This window comes from Papilio machaon, chromosome 16 (assembly GCF_912999745.1).
Source record: "Papilio machaon chromosome 16, ilPapMach1.1, whole genome shotgun sequence".
In the NCBI taxonomy this organism is placed as follows: domain Eukaryota; kingdom Metazoa; phylum Arthropoda; class Insecta; order Lepidoptera; family Papilionidae; genus Papilio; species Papilio machaon.
Window position 1 is genome coordinate 4,487,501 of NC_060001.1, and position 20,198 is coordinate 4,507,698.

The 20,198-nt window shown below is 33.3% G+C and overlaps 1 protein-coding gene across 1 annotated transcript in view; it reads right to left on the minus strand.

Moving 5' to 3' along the window:
• LOC106716508 (Down syndrome cell adhesion molecule-like protein Dscam2) overlaps positions 1 to 20,198 on the minus strand; it is a 127,864-nt gene that overhangs the window by 17,665 nt on the left and 90,001 nt on the right. Inside the window, exons 3-9 of the mRNA XM_045681642.1 lie at positions 7,398 to 7,596; positions 5,770 to 5,925; positions 5,056 to 5,187; positions 4,257 to 4,392; positions 1,694 to 1,881; positions 1,116 to 1,388; positions 665 to 772 (exon numbers count right to left, since the gene is read on the minus strand). Coding sequence (XP_045537598.1) covers positions 665 to 772; positions 1,116 to 1,388; positions 1,694 to 1,881; positions 4,257 to 4,392; positions 5,056 to 5,187; positions 5,770 to 5,925; positions 7,398 to 7,596 — 1,192 coding nt within the window. The remainder of the gene's footprint in view (positions 1 to 664; positions 773 to 1,115; positions 1,389 to 1,693; positions 1,882 to 4,256; positions 4,393 to 5,055; positions 5,188 to 5,769; positions 5,926 to 7,397; positions 7,597 to 20,198) is intronic.

The following is a 20,198-nucleotide window of genomic DNA, read 5'->3' on the forward strand; positions in this document are numbered from 1 at the left end:
TTCAGATAATATAGCAGTATAGAGATAAAATTCGTATTGTGCAGCTAGCTGCAACGATCATGTACTTTCCATCGGCTTCTCTTATTAAGCCGAGTACAAAACAAACGCACCAAATACGAGGGACGTTATAATAATGGGACAAAGCGGCATATTTCATCGGGGCCCCGAGTAAAATGGACTTTATGGTCAACGAGATATGATCTTAATTTAAGAATTTACAGGTTTAGTATTAAGTAGAGGAAAGTCGATGCGCCCCCGGCGAGCGAGTCTGCGTCACTGGAGCTTTTTGTTTGAGTTGAACGAGCTACCTCTAATAGCTTGCGGGGGATCACAACTATATGTAGCTACTCTTTACATTATGGAATTAACGGTTACTTATATAACTACAGTAAAATAAGTTTTATAATAGGAATAGTCTACAATGGGGAACATTGAAAATTGTTATATTTATAAGAAAAAATAATAAATATCACAAAGAAATCTATTTTGTCAAACGTGTTTATATTACAAATAAGAATAAGTTTTATTATAACCGCCTGAACCTCTTTTGTCAAGTCATTTGATTTGTATTCTTACCCTCAATGTTATGGAGCTCAGTTAGTTACGTTTTCGTTTTTTTTTTAATTTTGTGTTGAAAAATAAGTTGTTGAAATATATAAGATACCTCTGTTGCCGGTGAAATTCCAGTCTGCGGTATCATGCGAGTGCGCGCTGCGTGCGTGAGGCGTCCGCCGCGATCGGTTGCCCACGCCCCGCATGCGGTTCTCCGACTCTGAAACTTCAATATACTTTCACCGTTTTCTCAACCATTATTCAATAAAGAACACTGTTGCTTGACAATTCATGATCGTGATAACTTTAATCCGATCACTTATTTGCCGCCATATTGTAAAGCAAATGCGGCAATGCAATAGAAATCGGAACTTCTATAAAAATGACTATTGTACGGATCTAGTCTAACAATAGTTCCACAGCGGCAACATGATGGAAGTAAACTATAAAGATAAATTAATTTTCAACCTGTATGTTTGGTAACACGTTGAATGTCACTGATTTTTTTTGTATTAAAGTGAACATGCAGCACTGAAAGTGTAAAATTCAGTACAGAAACTTACGGTCAATTGAGTATTCCGATATGCCGTACGCCTGATCCCGCATATTGCTTGCAAAGCACTGATAAACGCCCTCATCGTTTGCCTGTGTGTTTTTGATATGTATCCTATAGCCGTCTTCTGATATCTTCACTCTGTCGCACGACTTGACAACTTTAGAGTTGTGTAACCAGTAAACTATTTCTATAGGATGCCCTGTTACTTTGCAGTCGAAAGTTATGTTCGTGTTAGCCTTTGTTCGGATCACTTCGGGTTTTATACGGACGGAGATTGGTTCTGTAACAAAGGGACTGTGATTCATGCCTTCAAATACGTATCGGTCCTACGTCTTGTAAACTAAGATTTATAGTTTATAGAAAACATGGTATGGGATTACCGAAAGTTTCCACGACCAAAACATGTTTAAATAACATATTGATATCCCTTTCATTATCTTTGCTAAAAAAAAGACATAGAAAAATATTTTATAAGGGTGTTTCCATAAGGGAAAATTATGTATACTTTATTAATAATGAATGTAAAATTTAGCGGTTTGCACATAAAGTATATTGAAAATAAGTAAAAAATATTTTTTTTATTACCTGTGACTATGAGAGTAAATCGTAATGCTTCTTCACCAGCTGTGTTGTTGAGGTAACAAACAAATCTACCTGCATCCTCTCTTCTAACCTTCTGTATGCTGAGTAGGCCGCCTCCTAGGAGTACCGCCCGTTGCCAAACTGATGATTTCTCTAGCGGGATCAACTGTTCATAATGTTCACGAAACCATCTGCGAATATTTAATACGTTAAAAATTATTTTGGACTTACTAATTAAAAACAAATGACATAAGTACCGCCGGTTTTAATGAAAAATGTTTGAAACATTGACAAAGGCCACAACATTATTTCTTGCAAACTAAATTATTTTTAATGTTGGTACACAGATTCTAAACGTAGATTTCTTTCTTTTATAATTGAGAAGAAGGAATGGAAAATGTTAGAATTTATAAATTAACATAATGTTCATGAGAAACGGGATTCTTACAAATTGAGCTGTTAGAGCTCTCGATCGAAATGATCCTATGAAGTAAGGTCTTGCATGCGCCATTGTCACGGACTGAAGGTAAATACTAAATTAATAGTGATAAGAATCCCGTCCTTTAAGAACATTATGATAGTAAAAACCACGAATGTTTAAAGTTATAATTTATAGATTGTTAAACTATTTAAACAGTATTGAGTAGGAATAAAGATTGTTAATTTTTAAGCCGATATCATAGTCTTTGTGTGAGTCGACAGTGACGTAGGAATGCAAAGAGGTGAACGCCCTCCTAGCCATGGTTTCTGAAAGTTCTTTAGAATGCAAATTTCTCGCTGCATTTCAGCCCCTTTCAAAACTAATTGCAAAAAATCCAACTGAAAACGTATTACGTAAATCGTTCATTACATTCAAAAAAATTCTCTCTCAGAATATAAAGAACCAACTGACTGATTACATGATGTATTCATAGTAACATTAAGTTAATATTACACGTAACATAATTAAATGCAATGCACATTACAGGAATGCGTAATACCTACATTTTTTGCGCCACAGGATATATTTTGTTTATTAATCAAAGAGAAAGAAAAAAATGAAATAAAAAGTCAGTTGAATAAAAGTTCAGTCAATTGAGCCAATTTAATTCGATATGGATTTTTAACATAAGTGAATGGAATTTAGTTATTATGAAAAGTCCATGTTTTTACTTCGAGTTTTTTTGTAACATCCATAGTATTTTAAAAGAAAAATGGTTCACTGAGTTAACGTTGTAACGACGTGTAATTGTTATTTTTACAAGAAATATGTAATCGAAATAAAAAAATTATCAACTGCGCAGTTCTAACTATAAAAAGATATGAACGCATTTACAAGGTTAAATCATCTTCCTGGCTTTATCCCACTCACGCGTCGGTGCACAACATTTTATAAGCCTTAAAGTTTTAGCTTATTTTGTTACGGCCGGTCGCCTGCCTGTCGCCGTAACAAGAGAAGTGTCAATTTTGACCTATTAAATTAGCATACTTTTGATCTTAGTAAAAGTAACGAATAAAAAAGGTACACAGACTAGTAAGACAACTGAGCTACCAGAGTGTCATGTCACTTAGTATTATTATTATTAAAACTTTTTTTTTTTTTTTTGGAAGGTCGAATGTCATTTTTGTCGAGCAAATATCTCATAACAGTAATTAGTACCATATTTGTACTGGCTGGCAATTTTTAATTTTTTTTTTAATGCAATACTCTCGGTATTGCGGAATTGCTCCTTGCCAGTTGGAACGAATCATTTCGCTCAGAGATTATGAAATTGCTCATAAATCTCGGCGTACGTTCAGATTAATATCTCAAATGTGGATTGTTGACATTTATCGAATTAAAAACGAATTTATTATAAAAATATTTAGACTTTACCTCACACAAATTCTACATGATTTAATTGATATAAATTAGCTAAATAAAATCGCAGAATTTTGGAAACGAAGAATTCATCATCAACTTGTTTTCTTTTAGCTTGTTGTAATTACATTGACAAATAAAAATGAAACACAAAAAAATACACTATTTTCAAGGTCAAGAATTGAAAATAACTACAGTAAAAAATATTATAGTTATAATTCTCAACTAAAACCAGACACACAAAAACAGTAATTCTAAACGTTAAGTAAGATATTTTAGTTAAAAGCAAACTGAATTCCCGCAGCTTGGCTTAGTAAAAAATGGGTCACGAGCAATTCGTTTAATCTTCTGTACCGTGAAAAGGTAAGGCGGTTAATTAAAACGAGCGGTGAATCCAATCATAAATGCGTACCTTTCCTTATTCAATAAAAAGATTAACAAAAATAATTTAAGCGTCTAAACAGGGGAGGAAGAAATGAAAAAGGTGCTTTCATTTTGAAAATAGCAATTCTTATAATTCTAATAAGTTTCTTGGTAAAAACCATTTGCTTTTATACAAGTATTTAGACAGTGGAAACCCATAGTAAGGTCTAGTAAAATGCATTCATATTTGAATTGTAATTTTCGTATTAATACTTAAAAAAAATAATGGATCAAGTAAGCGGGTAACCTATACGCATTTACTGAGAAGTATGCTTCTGCCAAATATGCTATTGTCAAGTATACCTGTAAGTCGGCACTGGCCAGGCGTGTCCGGCGCATGGCAGCCGCACATCGTGCCCCACCTGCACGCGCCGGGAGCGTGCCTCCAGCACCAGCCTGGGCCTCACCTCGCCCTTTGGTTCAGTCACTATTATCCGACCTACGAAATATATACATAGTAATGTACAGTCAGCTGCATAAATGAGTATCCATATGCAAAGCTTAAGAAATGTGTGCTGACCAGAAAAAAGACTATATGTTGATTAGCATAACTCAATGGGTGTTAGTGACGTTCAAATTAAAAGGAGAGCCAAATATGAGTACGTACATCTGCACAAAATACATTTTTGTATATGCTCTTTACAATTAAATTTACCATCTATTCAAAGTTAAGAGATCTTAGACAATTGTTCTTGTATACAAAGATATGAATGGACGTATTGTTATGTATTACTGGTTACGTGAACTAAATCTACGCAAACAAGATTTGTCCATTTACGTTAGACCGTGTTTCTTGATGTCAGTTTCTACTGAAGCTTAAAGACGTGCTTGATTGATTGAATTTCACAGGTTATCTTTCAATTTCAGTGGGGTAGCTAACATGGTTTACACACATACAGTTTTGTCGATAGAACAAACCAAGATTTATAATAATAAGTACATGTAATTATGTATATGCAATTAGCAATTTCATTAAATTTAATAGTTATTACAAACAATAATTTAATTTAATTTAGTTAGTATGCAAGCGTTCAATAAACTATTTCGTGATAAATCGTGTATTAAAATTAGTAGACTGTTTCACGCTACAAAATATACTCACCAAAGTACTGACTGAAATGCATACTGCCGGTGATTCGGTCGCGCACCCTGCAGCGGAAAGCATTGTACCGGTCGTCAGCGCTAACAGAGCTTATGTAGAGCGACCCGTCGTCTAGACTCTGGTACTTTGCCCCTGAGAACAATATTATTTGAACAAGAAATTAATTTCGTGTAAATACTGTAACGCCACTGAACACATCTAAAGCGTTAGAGATCCCAAAGGATATGTGTTAAGCAACATTAGTAAATGGAAATAATATCTTAGCACGTATTGATATTAAGTTGAAAAGGTAGATATGTATATTGTAGAATGACAGCCATAAAGTCTTTAAGGGTAATGTCACATATAGTAAAATTTTCCTAACTAATAGACTCCTTTATCGCCCAATCGGCACCGCCCCGCCTACCGATCGCCGCCACATCCACTCGTCACCGCCTCGTAGAATAATGATATAAATTTGTTAGCTAAATGTTATGTTATTCTCGCTTGCACGAGTGAACGACGCGCGGTCCACGAGACATCCACGAGGCGTCCACTCACCATCAACCCGAATGACGTACGAGTATCGCAGTTTTATATCTTTATAGAGGCGGCGGCGATTGAAAAACGTGGCGATCGCGAGGCGGTGTCGGATGGACGAGGAGTGGAGCAATGCGCTTAGCCGTAGTATACTATAGCAACCATTATACATACATATACATTACATATACATACCTATATATCTGACAACGTTAACGTCATCTTCTGTGAACCAATCGGTGGTGTCAACGCGGTCCGCGCAGTGAGCGCTCACCGCACAGCGCAGCACAGCCGCGTTGCCTGACATTACGTACTCATCGCGGACGTATACATCCCATGCACCGTCCACGACTAGACACAAAATAAGCAATGATAGATTAAAAAAAAAAACGAGAATTCCGGCTGTCTGTAAAAACACTAGTATTAATACTATAGACAGCTCTAAGCTTGTTAGCTAGGAAGAATTGTTTGGAACAATTCCTGTCGCCGAGTTCCGTCATCGGACGACACGACAGACCGCTTAGTTCCATCCACACCATCTCGATGGCTGGCAATCCACAACCGTGCGGTTTTCGCGTAGCTTTCTACCGCGTACTGCCGCGTTGTGTAATGGTCTATCCTCGGCGGTATTTCCAAACCGCTACGATTTAGGGTCCTTCAAGAAGGGAGCGTATCACCATCTCAAAGGCCGGTAATGCATATGCAATTCCTCTGGTATTGCAGATGTCCACAGTGTCGATGAACACCTTGGTGTTCCCGCTGCTCGTTTGTCCCCTTCTCTTATAAAAAAAGCTTAATGGAAAAGCTATATGGACATCATGCCAACTGATTGACATGTGCATTATATTCAGCGCTCCGAGCACAACGTCGCTTTTTTATATCCTATTACATACTACGTAAATATAATAGATAATATTATATATAAAAGAACGTGTTTTTTATATCAAATTGTTTGTTCTAATTGTCGTCTACGTGACATATTTTAGCGAGCTGACATCAATTTGTAGGGTGCTTTATCAAAGGGGATCGGCCGTGTCATCATACGAAGCTAGTATGCTTGACCTTTACTTTCCTTGAATAACGAATAAGTAGGGCAAGGACCAAAGGTTAAGATGTTAATATTAATTTACCTACAAATTATATACTACGTACAGTCGAGGATTTATGATTCCTATCCCTTGAACATATACACACATAGAAATCCCGCAACAACAATATTTGTTGGGTACACGAATTGGCTGGTTCGACCGGTGAAATACCACGACCACACAAAAGATAGGCATGATGTGGAAGCAATTCCGCGTTTTGTCTGATTTCCCGTTTTTATTTTCTGATAAGAAATCCATGGGAAGGGAAAGTGGATTTGACGGAGGAGGAGAGGCATAGGATGGGGAAATATCTAATTTATGTGCCCTCGTTGATTAAATGTAGGCAACGCATCTGCAATTGCCGATGTCCATAGGCAGCGGTCGCTTCGCTATTTCGGCGAATTCAAGTGGCTGCACGCTCATTTGCTACCTTACACTATAAAAAAAATTAGGTGAAATCTAGTTTTATCCTCACAATGCAATGAGATCGAAAACTTGTTACAGCAACGTCTTTACGTGCTAAATAATAGATTATATGGTGACATTTTGCTGTGTACTATTCGATCTATCTATGATTAACTGGAATTTAATTCTTTGAATACTTTTCATTTTTATTATCCACAGTTTAATGCATTATGTCCTGAATGGTACAAAGTCGATCGAGATGTTAAATTCTTTGTAGTCATTTTTTACTGTATCTTTTAAAAATAGTATTAATATATTTTTTTCATTTACCTGCATGAACGTGTACGTTCTTTGACAGTACAGCGTACCCGCTGTTTAATTTCACTCGACATTTATATGTAGCTACGTGTACATCTCGTCGATACCTCTCTGCAGGGAAGGGGGGAAACTCCAGCGAGCCATTTAGAAGTACCCTCCGTAACCCATTTACCGCAACAAGCGGAGAATTGTCCGCTAAGAGCCAGTCGACCTGGAACAAATGATATGAATAAAAGAACTGCCTTTGATTCCGATATTTTCATACTTAAATAGATGCTTCTTGCCGACAAAAATAATAGATATACACACATATATATATATATATATATATTTAACAATGGCTTCATAATAGCATTATCTTGAAATTACATACGCAATTAGTATCATTATTTAAATCAAGGCATTGTAATAATGGTGACACAGTTATCAATATAAAAAAATAGATTTAACGAAAGACCTATTTAATATATTCAATGATTATATAAAAAAAAAACCATTGAGAGGTGGAATGTAATAAAAATATTTGGATTATAAATGCGTTATGATGCAAACGACTTCTGGCACATACGAAAATTGTCCAAGTTGTGAGAGACTGTCTCAATTCTCAACATTAAAATAGGATACTTTAGAACAAGTCATATAAAATGGTAACTCAAAAAAGAAGTTGTGCGGTTCACTTGACACTTTCTGCCGTACAACGTCGTATTTATAATCCGCGAGGGCGCTTTCGGGGAAGCTATAAAACCAAAATTCCGCTCCCATGAGCCTACTTATTCTCTGTGCATTTTACTTTGAATAACACATTTATACGCCTTAACTTTTTATGCCCATTAATTCATTTCTAATTAAAAATACACATAATAACAAAAATACATCTTATTTGAATTTTTTCATTTTATTTTATTAGGTGGCAAACGAGTAAGCGACCAACTGGATTCGCTAAAATAGCGAAGCGACCGTAGCCCATAGACATCCGAAATTGCATTAGTATTGAAATAGTAAAGCTTCAAAGAGTTTTTATCGAATAAACCACTATTATTACAAACAAACATAGAACAATATTTTTTTTATATATCATAAGGTGGCAAACGAGCAAGCGGCCACTTTAATTCGCCGAAATAGCGAAGCAACTGCTACCGATTGCATATGCGTTGTCTACTTAAACTGTCCCCACTAACCCTTGGCCAAATTCATGGCCCTAGTGGGGTTAACTTATTTTTAGAATACTACATAAAAAGAGAGATTTATAATATAGATTTATAAAAAATAAAATAAACTACACTTTGTCCGAGTGGCTTCTAAAGAGTCTATCTTCAAAATAAACGGCGACCACTCTTTCACAATAATTTGAAAATCGAATAAAAGAAATAAATTCGTGACCCTTAATCTCGAGTAAAAGGCTTGTTTTATTACTAAACTTCGATACAGTTCGTGTCAGATAGTTACTTATGGCAGTATAAAAAGAAAAGGGATCACCCAACTTTGGGTTTGGGTTTTTTGTTCGCTCAGCTTTGATGTAACTAAAGTTTTATTTTAAGTGTTCCATGGAAGTTATGAACGGAGTGTTATTTTTTTAAGTTTTCTCATAAATTGTAAGAGTTTTATCAAGTTCACTTTTAATCTCACTGTTTAGATTGTCATAAAACCTTTTCTAACATATAAAATATTACTTGACCAATTAGCACTTACTGTTTCGAAATTCTTTATAGTACAGTATAAATACTTATGTCTATGTTGGTACCTACTGTAAAAGTACATTTGCGCTGCATGACTAACTTGGTGAATATTAAATTAGTGCGCTTGACTGCAAGCTGGTTGGCGGTGACAGGCGCGGCAACTTGCGTTGACTGCCGCGCCACCTCGCGACAACTTTGTTAAACTTGTTTTGTTTCATTATTACACAAACATGTTCCTTAATAATATATTGTTAGATTTAAAACCTTACTATTTACTTAAAATGTTAAATAAATATGTAGGCAATATTATTTAATGGTGCTAAAAAAATTAAAACAATTAATAAAGAATGTCGTTTTGATTAACTTCATTGTTGTGTTATGGTTGTTAATTTAATTTGAAAACAAATAAATTGAGACATAAAAGACAACAACGATATATTTTAACATAATCTCCAATTTACAATCACGTAAATAGGTGTAGCTTACTTATGAATCCTTAAAGCCCATCTCTGTCAGTGTAGAAATTCATTTTAGCACTGATTGAGTACTTATTTATATATTAAATACAGATTTATATATTCAAAGTTAAGTAATCATTATGGGAATCCTCAAACAGAGATTTAGTTCGGAAAATCTAATTATAATTTAAAACGAGTGCGAAAACTTAACTCTAATTCAATTTAATAAGTACATTATGTATATGAGCCTATGTTTTTATATTAGATTAGTCAAGATTCATATTTTAGTGTTACAAAAAGTTTATATTTCATAATAAAATATTGCTTGACCTTTTTTTCCTTTTCTACGTCGATTTAGTACGTAGTTTCACGCTAGGGAGGTTACCTTTAGCTTTGGCTATTTATTATTTGAGATGTGATATTTTAATGCAACGGCGCGGAATGTTTTGTTTATACAATGCTAAGCTGGTTTCACAAGAGTTTTCGCTTTGTATAACATAGCTTGTATGTAAGCCTATGACGTGGGCAAGGGAGAATTAATCTCTCATTCGGAGTACGAGTATATAATATAGACTCTTTGTCGACGAAACGTTAACATCACAAGAGCATCACTGAAATATATTTCTATTATTTCTTGTGAGCATTCCAACTAAGCTTAGAAGATTTTCCTAGGATAACGTTAACGAATAGAGACAGTATATTGTATAAAGACAGTACATAGAATATATATAGAAAAGAATATTGTAAATATCCTAGATATATTTTTAGTTTTCAAGCTTTATAATGACGAGACTGTAAAAAGCTTTACTGTATTTATTTTTGAATATTAACTTATCCCCTAGGTTATTTTTTAAATTGAATAACTGTCAGATAAAGTTAATATCACTTTAATAACCAGTCCGCAAAAGGCTACAGTTTATTTTGTATGCAAATACCGAGCAAAATTTTCAACATTTTTAAAATTGTTACCCAACGGAAAATATTAAAATTTTCAGACTGGGGAAAGATTTTTAAGGTCTGAAATTTAATATACGATTCAATATTTCTTGCAACACTGGTTTTTTTTTTCTTTTAATGTGTTCTTTTATTATGATTTTCTTAAGGTAACATCATTTATACAGAGACTTGCTTTTGACCGCGACTTCGTTCGCGCGATATTTAAAATTGTAAATCGCCTACTATGCTTTATATCCGATAGTAATTTTTCTCTGTTTTAAGTTTCATCCAGTTCCATTTAACCGTCTTGGAGTTACCTGCTAACAAACATGCGTCCATCCATACATCTGATCATTTGCATTTGTAATATTACTAGGGGTTGTCCGCGACTAGTTTCGTGCGGAGTTAAAAAAGTAGCCTTAGTATTACATATATGCCAAATTTCATCGATATCCGTAGAGCTGTATCTAGATTCAAACCAACATCCATCCATCTATCTAAACTTCCGCATTTATAATATTAGTAAGATAAACCTGTCAGACTTTTTTCCTTTTAAATTAATTACTATAAAAGTATTTATATAAAGTATATACCCGCCTCATACTTATATACTTATTGTTAAATATTTGTATTAATAAAGAATCGGTATAATATTTTCTTGCAAGATTTTTCCCTTGCGTATTCATAGCGATATAATAGAAAGGCGCTACGAAGGCTACATTTACAATGGCCTATATCCTGCTATGAATTCAGGCATTCTTTTTGCATACAAAACACTCGTATAAATAAGGCTTCAGCTGAAAACTTACCATTAAAATGCTGTGGCTTTGAATGTTTATAAGACTATGTGGTATGGACTCAATTTATTATTTTTTAGGTTTAACTATTATCTTACTAATATTATAAATGCGAATGTTTAGATGGATGGATAGGTGGATGTTTGTTTGAAGGTGTCTCCGGAATGGCTCAACGGATCATGATGCAATTTGGCATAGATGTAGAGCATAGTTTGGAAGAACACATAGGCTAATAAAACGTTTTTTTAACTCCGCGCGAATGGATTCGCGGGCGACAGATAGTTATATATATTATATGTTATTTATAGTATGTTTTTTTGTCATTATAAAATCAAGGAACGAAAACATTTTATTGTAAATTTTATATTTGAGGAGCTTCGGAACACAAACCAATAAATCACTTTTTGACAAATTTTTTAAGATGACAATTGGTTGTGAACCATGAACTTGGCCATATTCTACACTTAAAAAAAAACAATAAGATTTAACAATTTTTGTTCCTACGCTCCTCATTTATTATTGCTATTAAAGTACTTAGTAAATGTATGTACTTATTTAGTACAATTTATCCGTATAGTGGACATAAAACAATGCTTTTTTGTTTAACCTAAGTTATTATCAAAATTTATAAGCGATTTGTATTTTATTTATACAAATATTGGAGAAATTTGATTGTTTGTTTGCTTTGAATAGGCTCCGAAACTAATGAATCTTTGGATGTGTTCATATTACATAGAAATTGTACCGAACATTGCAATACTGGGGCGGATATTGACTCGAATGTTTGAACAGGACACCGCAGACGGCTTCTGATAGTTTCCGCACTTTGATTTTGTGAATACATCAAAGCCCGTACAACTAGCTATATTAAAATTAACTGTGGATTTACTAACGAAATATAACCATTAATTATAAATTTCCACAATTAAGTAATAACTAAACCAAATTCAACAAAAAAAAAAAAAACAATTAATTGGTCCAAGGTCTCTGCCTATCCCTCTAGGTTACGGGAGTAGTTATGTTGTTGTTCAACAATAACTCTATGTTATGTTTCAATACGTATGTTAAAGTGACAGTTAAAGTTAAATATGAAAATGAAAATAGACATCGTGTCTTATCAGAAAGACAAGTTGGCTGGAATTTGATACACAGAAAAGGATGCTGTCTTCTACAATTTAAGAGTGAGATATTCAACCTTTATATATATTTTTTTTCGAGCGCATTATAAGAAACGTTTTTATTACTTTTCTTTCGTAAGAATACATCTTTTTACATTTCCTACTTGCTACTAAAATTCTATTTTCCACTAGTATTTTCCATCCGTTAATATTATTTGATTCACATTTGATTAAATGTGAAATACAAATCTAATTTTACAACTTTGTTGTTTCTCTTCTAATAAAACCCACCCCATTGTTTCATCTTCTTGAGACGTTTAATTAAATTTCAAACAATATAGAAAATTTATTTATCATAACAGATGGATCGTCTTTGTGAAGATAAAGGACTGTAGCGTTTGGAGTACCGTGAAGTCGCTATGTTTTCGATTTACTTTCACACCCAAAATTCTGAAATGATCACCAACAGACACAATTAGTGTACATTTAGAATGAGAAATGTAGGTAAGTTGAAGTAAGTACAAAGGTAAGTTGAACAAAATTGGAAATATACTCATAGTTATATAGTTGGTTCAAAAAGTTTTGTGCAATGTCGGATTGTTTAATCATTTGACGTATTTTGCATTCTTTAGTAGTTATCCATGTTTATCCTCTATAGCTATAGCATCTCTTTGGTGTAAATTTCGGCTGTAACCGCGTTTCAATTACCTAAAAGCGTCGCGGCGGCACTTCATTAGGTGCCCCCATTTCCCCCCCATTTCTCTGACTCCGACCCGTAATACCGCAATTGTTTTCCCTTCTACTTGTATACAGCGGTAATCCTCTGTTATCCCGTATAAAAAAATCGTTTTTTTTTTTACTAACTGTCGCCCGCGACTACGTCCGCACGCATTAAGAAGAAATTTAGTAAGTAGCCTATGTGTACTTCCAGACTATGTTGTACGTCTAAGTCAAATTTTATTGAGATTCGTTCAGACATTGTGGTAATATCTTCTAACAAACATTTTTATCCTGCTTAAAGATACTATTAAAAACTCCGACCTTTGTAAAATTCAATTATTTTAGTTAAAATTCAATTATCTTAATAAATTAGAGATCTTTAAGTCATTTTCGACCTTGATTACGTAACAAGCTTCTTGTGGTTTTACCCAAAAAATTCGTGTCGTTCAGCTTTCTTTTTATTCTATTCGGCCTCTAATAGGGTTATTAAATCTATATCTATATATATAAAAGAAAGTCGTGTTAGTTACACCATTTATAACTCACGAACGGCTGAATCGATTTGACTGAAAATTGGTGGGCAGGTAGCTTAGAATCAGGAAACGGCCATAGGATAATTTTTACCCCGTTTTCTTTTTTTTTTTATTCCGCGCGGACGGAGTCGCGGGTAAAAGCTAGTATGTATATAAAAGAAAGTTGTGTTAGTTACACTATTTATAACTCAAGATCGGTTGAACTGATTTAGCTGAAAATTGATGGGGAGGTTGCTTAGAACCAGGAAACGGACATAGGATAATTTTTACCCCGTTTTCTATTTTTTATTCCGCGCGGACGGAGTCGCGGGTAAAAGCTAGTACGTAGCATTTTAAAACTCATTTTTACGTTACATTATTTATTAATTAATTTATGATAAGGTCACTTACCGTGGGTTTCTGAGACCAAAATCTCTATATAGAACAAATCGTCATCCCTGTCAGTATCTTTGATAAAACAAGGATAACAAAAGGATATTTTGATCTTAGAAACCTACGGTAAGTATTGCATGAGTTAGTCATTGGAATGATGTTTAATAGTTTAATATATGTGTATATTAAGCTACCGACTTGCTAGCTTACTGCGCTAAGGAAATTCGAGATCATGTGCATTTGAGGCACGTACAGTAAATATTAGATTATTGGGAGACTGTACTGAGATACGTTGCTCAGAGATTGATGTTTGGCTTAAAAACATAGACCTTGTTACTTGATTTAATGCGACAAGTCTGCATTTAATGTATGATTAAGTAACCGTTAAACGTTTTTGAGTGTGGCTTTATAAAAAACGAAATTCCCAGTACATCATTTGTTCAAATTGAAACAAAAGTAATTAATTGAGAAAAGAATTAAGCAGCCAAAAAACATATTTTTTTACGATGTAAGAATTTTAATATTCGTTATATTCACTGTGTTAAATTTAGATTTATTGATTGCTAGAATTTAAATGTGAAATTACATTTGCAAATTTGTTTTGTGAAATTCGAACCGACAGACATCCGAAACAACAAGAATTGTTTAAAATACAGCGTCCGTTCAGCATGGCGAGTCTGAATTTTAATTAGCAAAGATTACATTAACATAAATATATTTTGTTACTTAGTTTGCTTTTTCTATTACTGAAAAAGTTTTGTTCACTAACGTAATTAGCTTAAGTTACTTTAGCATATACTTACCTTCCAGTGAGAGTCCGTTCAAAATCAGTTCAGATGTTTTGGAGATTATCAGAACAAATGACGACTAGCAGACAAACAGATAAATAAACACAACGAATGGAAGAACGTGAAATTTGACTCTGTTTATGAAGAGAAGAAGTGCCAACTTTTTACTCTTATCCCCTTATTCATAATGGTTCGCTCACTTAAAACAACTGCTACAGAATGTTATTTTTCATTTTGACTTTGGTCAATAGAAGAAGACAGAGTGAGAATTAGCAATGCTTTAATTTAACAGACTATTGTATAAAAGGGTTACTGTCAATCTATTTCTAATAATAAACATATTTTTTTATGAACTATGGTCGTATTTCAACCAATGGGCGACTACTAATATTAAAACCCTTTAAAATAAAATTACAAAAGAATTCATTAATAAAAGGTAGTGAGCAATAAATTCGACAGGTTGACATCTGTTCTCTGGGGAACTTGGATGTTCAAAAAGTTTGAAGAACGTAAAAGTTAATTAAATTCCTTGCTCAGTTACGAAATTTATTTTTAATTAGAACGACAGAGTTTTCATTGAATATTATCATTTGAATACCTACAACTGAAAAATGGATACCTGAACAAAATGTTGACATTTGATTATATAGTATGTGACTATTATTTATAGTACTGACTTTAAATAACTATTTGTGTATACTTTGTTATGAAAATAAAACACAATGCTCTTCTTAAAGATGTTCCTAATTTAAGCGATTTCAACAATATCTAGTTACGTTAGTAAATGAATATTGGAAATTATAATTTGTGTTACTAAGCCGAAATGTAAATAAAACATTCAAGAAGTTCAAGGTATAGGTATTGTTAGCTAAATTAATGCGATTAACAAAATTACTTTGTGAAAATCATACTGTATTTACCTTTGAAATTACCTTTGAAATGTTGGCATCAATTTCACTTTGAAATATCATTCAGTTTAATTGTATCTTGTAGCCTTTTCTTTACATCTAGTTGTGGTTACCAAGTTTCAAGTGACTTTGAATACCGTGGATTTCCAATTGCGTAATAATTGTACAAAGCATATTACCCTTTCATTCTTTTTGAAAAAACAAATGTATCAATTAGTTGTTGCAGAAGTGGAAACTCATAGTAATAGTTACATTACTAAACTAAGTTTGAAAGGAGTGGATATTTTCTCAGGATACGTACAATAAAAGAATATCTTTTCTAAAGAATTTTTTTAAGACAATATGAGTATAGTTCATATAACAGAAGTATTTAATTTAAATTACAATACAAATACTTCAGAGATACAACAAGGGTTTCATTAGGAGCGGTATTAAAATCGCAGACCTTCTTAGTTATTTTAATAGTTTCATGCATTTCACAAAATGAGTACTTAATGCCTTACCCGTTTAATATTGAACCGAGTAGAACGTTCGAGAATGAACGTTAGGAAAGAATGTTTTAAACTATCGGAATACTTCAACGCCGCCACTGCCTACGTGACTGTTCCGACTTATATGTTTCCTTATGTATTACGTTATGTACATGTATATACATGGGATTATTAAAAGATAATATTATTTTACAACATATACCTAGGTATTAGGGTTAAAATTTAAAGACTTAAAATGCTACAATCACCTTAGCCACCAACCTATATTAACTCCAAATTGAAACGTGAAAAGGATAGAAATCATCGTCAGGTTGTTGTAAGAAAAGAAAGGAATAGACTGTAAAGGTCGCATGAAAAAAGTATTGCATATAGTGACTATTCTGAGCTAGTGACCGCTCTGTGATAGTGTTAATAGGGGTTTAAATATTAGTTCAAATTGGATTGCATTAGAACAAAGGGACTGTTTGCTCAAACATTTTAGTGCACACGAGTCAAAGGATGTTTAAGTTGTTAATGTTTGTTTTGCTAACCGTACAAACTTTGGACTCGCTGCGGGTCAGCAAATGTTACTCAAATCTGCTACATCTCTGTTTATCATTTAAACTTAGTTTAAAATGGACATGACTAGAAAGATACTTACATAAAATTACTTACGTTACATAATTTTCCTTCCACAGTACCAATGTGACATATTTCGTATTAATTAATCACAAAATTATACACGAAGAAGACAATTTTTTGTAGCAGTAAAGTACCAAAAGAATTACGCGTGTTACGTAGAAACAATGTTTTATAACGCAAAAAAGACTTCGCTTCTTCCCGGAATATTAGTCTTTGTCCAGTTATCTCAGTAAAGTTTTTCTTGGAAGAATCAACGAGAATTTATTTATTGCAAGGAATATGACAAAGAAGATAGACTTTAAAAGAATATTTACTATATCCAACCGGTCACGAATCGTAGACACGCCTTAAGGAAAATGCTTTTATTTTACTCAGTTCCGTCTCAATTCTATGCTCGATTAAATTGAGATACAAGATGAAATGTTAAACGTTTATTTTTTATTTTATTAATTTATGTTAAATAAATTTAATGACGTTAAAAAGGACATTTCATTATAATTTTTTTATCTAAACTATATTCACTTATTTCTCGATTCAATAATTTATTTAGGGCATGTTTCACAATGTCTTGGGGGGGGTGGAATCTTCACGATACCCTGCCTTTTGAGGGAAAGACAGGGTTATGGGAGGTTGACTCACTTAAACACCCTCAGTGGCCGTCCTCAAGTACAATTGGTAACAGTCCCGGGATCTCCAAACCAGGACGTCCAAGTAAGTAGTCTGTGGACGACCTGGATTGGTTACTTGTAACTCATTTTTCAAATAAAATGTCGTTGGCGTTTCATAATTTTTTAAATAATCAGTAAAGGGAAAATTATTTTGATAGGAAGTACTAAGTGTCAGTTAATTTATTTTTTTAGTTAGTTATTCTGCACTCTACTTAGATATTGTGAAACTTGCAACTATATTAACTATTAGAACAGTATAAGTTAATTTATAAAATGTTAAACCAACGTAAAATTTCTTTTATCACGGCTAGAAAATTTTGGAAGCTTAAAATAGATATTATATTCTATTTACATGCACTCGTTTGTTGGAAGTCTCTTGGAATACAAATATCGCTTTATTCCCAATGTCCTCAGTTCCAATTTTAAAAGAACATTCAGCTGTTAGCATAAATTTTCAAGCCCCTACAGCATTTCTACGTTTTATTTGCACTTCTATGTATTACTATCACTTCTGAAGTATATTTACTAAAGTTTTATATTTTCTTGTAAGAATAGACAAATTTAAACGCCTTATCTTATTCTCTCTTTTAAATCTATGTTTTTACTTGGAAGGCATCTATCTTGATTTTTTCATTTGTCGGATTATTTTTAAACAAGTTGCGATTTTTGCATTTTTAATTTCACCTATCATAAAAAACTGTAATGGACGTATTTTTCTTTCTTGCTTCTACACGCAACAGTAACCTTCTCATAAAATATTGCTCTCTAAAAGTTTTTACATTAGATGGTGGCAAACCAGCAAGCAGCCAACGCAATTCGCCGAATTAGCGAAGTGATTGCTGCCTAAAGATATCCATAATTGCAGATGCGTTGCATCTTTTTATCTATTATCTATTTAAAAAAAATAATATTAACCTTACTATGCATCTCCTCCGTCAAATCCATTTCTATACATTCCTTAAAAAAAACGTAGGAAGGGAAAGAGAAGTAAAATTAGACCTTCGGCACGTACACTTGTCAAACGAAACGCGGAATTACTTCTACTTGACGTCTGTCTTCTGTGTGATCGTGGTATTGCGGATAAAAAATCAATGTAATTTTGTTTTCTTTTATCAATTGTTTGAATATATCTGAATAATATAAATACTGTATATATATCTGTATATATATATATGTATAAATGTATTAATATCCTCAATACGGCCGGACTTATCCCAAACAATAAAACCTCCTACGCAATACACAGAGAACACGTTAAAATAGATGAGAGGGAATAAAAATAAGCCAAAACTTGAGCCACTAACGCTCACGAGTAAACAAATTCAGCACTTTATTGCTGAGAACTGCCTCTACTATTTCGTTTATTTACAGTTAACTGATTTTTTTTGGTCAAAAATAAAACAACATATACGAAGTAAAAATGTGAACCAATAAGTGATTATCATATCTTTGATTAGTAAATGGCTAAAAAGAAGTGCGTAATCTAAATTGAAAACATTTGTTGATTATCAAAAAAACTTCATGTTTCCAATGAATCTATTAATAAGGTTATTGGATAATCTTTAAATAAATTACGAATACGTATTTCTTGTTAATTTTCTTCAATTTATCGAATAAACAGGCAGCAGGGCGAGTGGATTCGTGCTCGTGAGCGGGCGCTTGGGATTTGCGACGCCCACTCGCTTCGTAATACAGACTTATGCTGCTTACTGGAAATGTTAAATAAAACGAATTAACCGACAGATTCTTGTGCGAAGTAAAGTAATAAACGTTATAAATTACTTTATTTATTTTCAAGAGCTGTCAAGGTATTAGTCCCTTGTGAATGCAAATAGTAAAGTTTTCTATTATAGTGTAATCCAAGGCAATCTAATTTCATGACTCAGTCCCCTTATTTAGTGTAAAAGATTCGAAGGTACAACGAATCGATAATTCGATGTAGTAGTGTATAATGTAAAAAATCTGCTTATCAATTTATATGATTTTTTTTTAAATTTTACTTCTTACTAATATTATAAATGGGAATGTTTGGATGGATGGATGAATGGATGAATGTTTGTTTGAAATTATCTCCGGAACGGCTCAAGGGATCTTGATGAAATTTGGCATAGATGTAGAACATAGTCTGAAAGAACACATAAGCTACGTATTAAGTTTTATTTTATTTTTTGTGCGGACAGAGTCGCGGGGGGCTAATGCTTATTTACTTAGAAGTCATCCTAAGGAAGTGTTTGTTCAGCCGAAGATCTTCTTAGTAGCAATATCTAATTTTCAAAACCATCACAAAACTAATTGGTCTATCTCGTAATTTCTCCTACATAGTAACCCTTACAGATTTCCTGGCCGTAGTCCAAATCGCTCGAGATATCAAATTTTGCTGCTAATATGAATATGGAAATGTCTGGTGAGAAATAGCTTAAAGCTAAGCTGTAAGTAATTCGCAATAGGTTGTCTACTTTTTACGGTATTTGACACACTTTTGTGGTAACTGACACGCTTTTTGGCATATACTACTTTTAACTAAAATTTTATTATTGTTTATATTCAGATGGACGGATGAATGGATGTTTGTTAGAAGGCATCTCCCGATCGGCTCAGTGGAGCAAATATGTAGATCATAGTCTGGAAAAACACATATGCTACTTGTTAAGTTTTTTTGAATTCCGTGCGAACGGAGTCGCGACCGACAGCTAGTAAAAAATATGTTTTTGTGATATATTGTTCAAC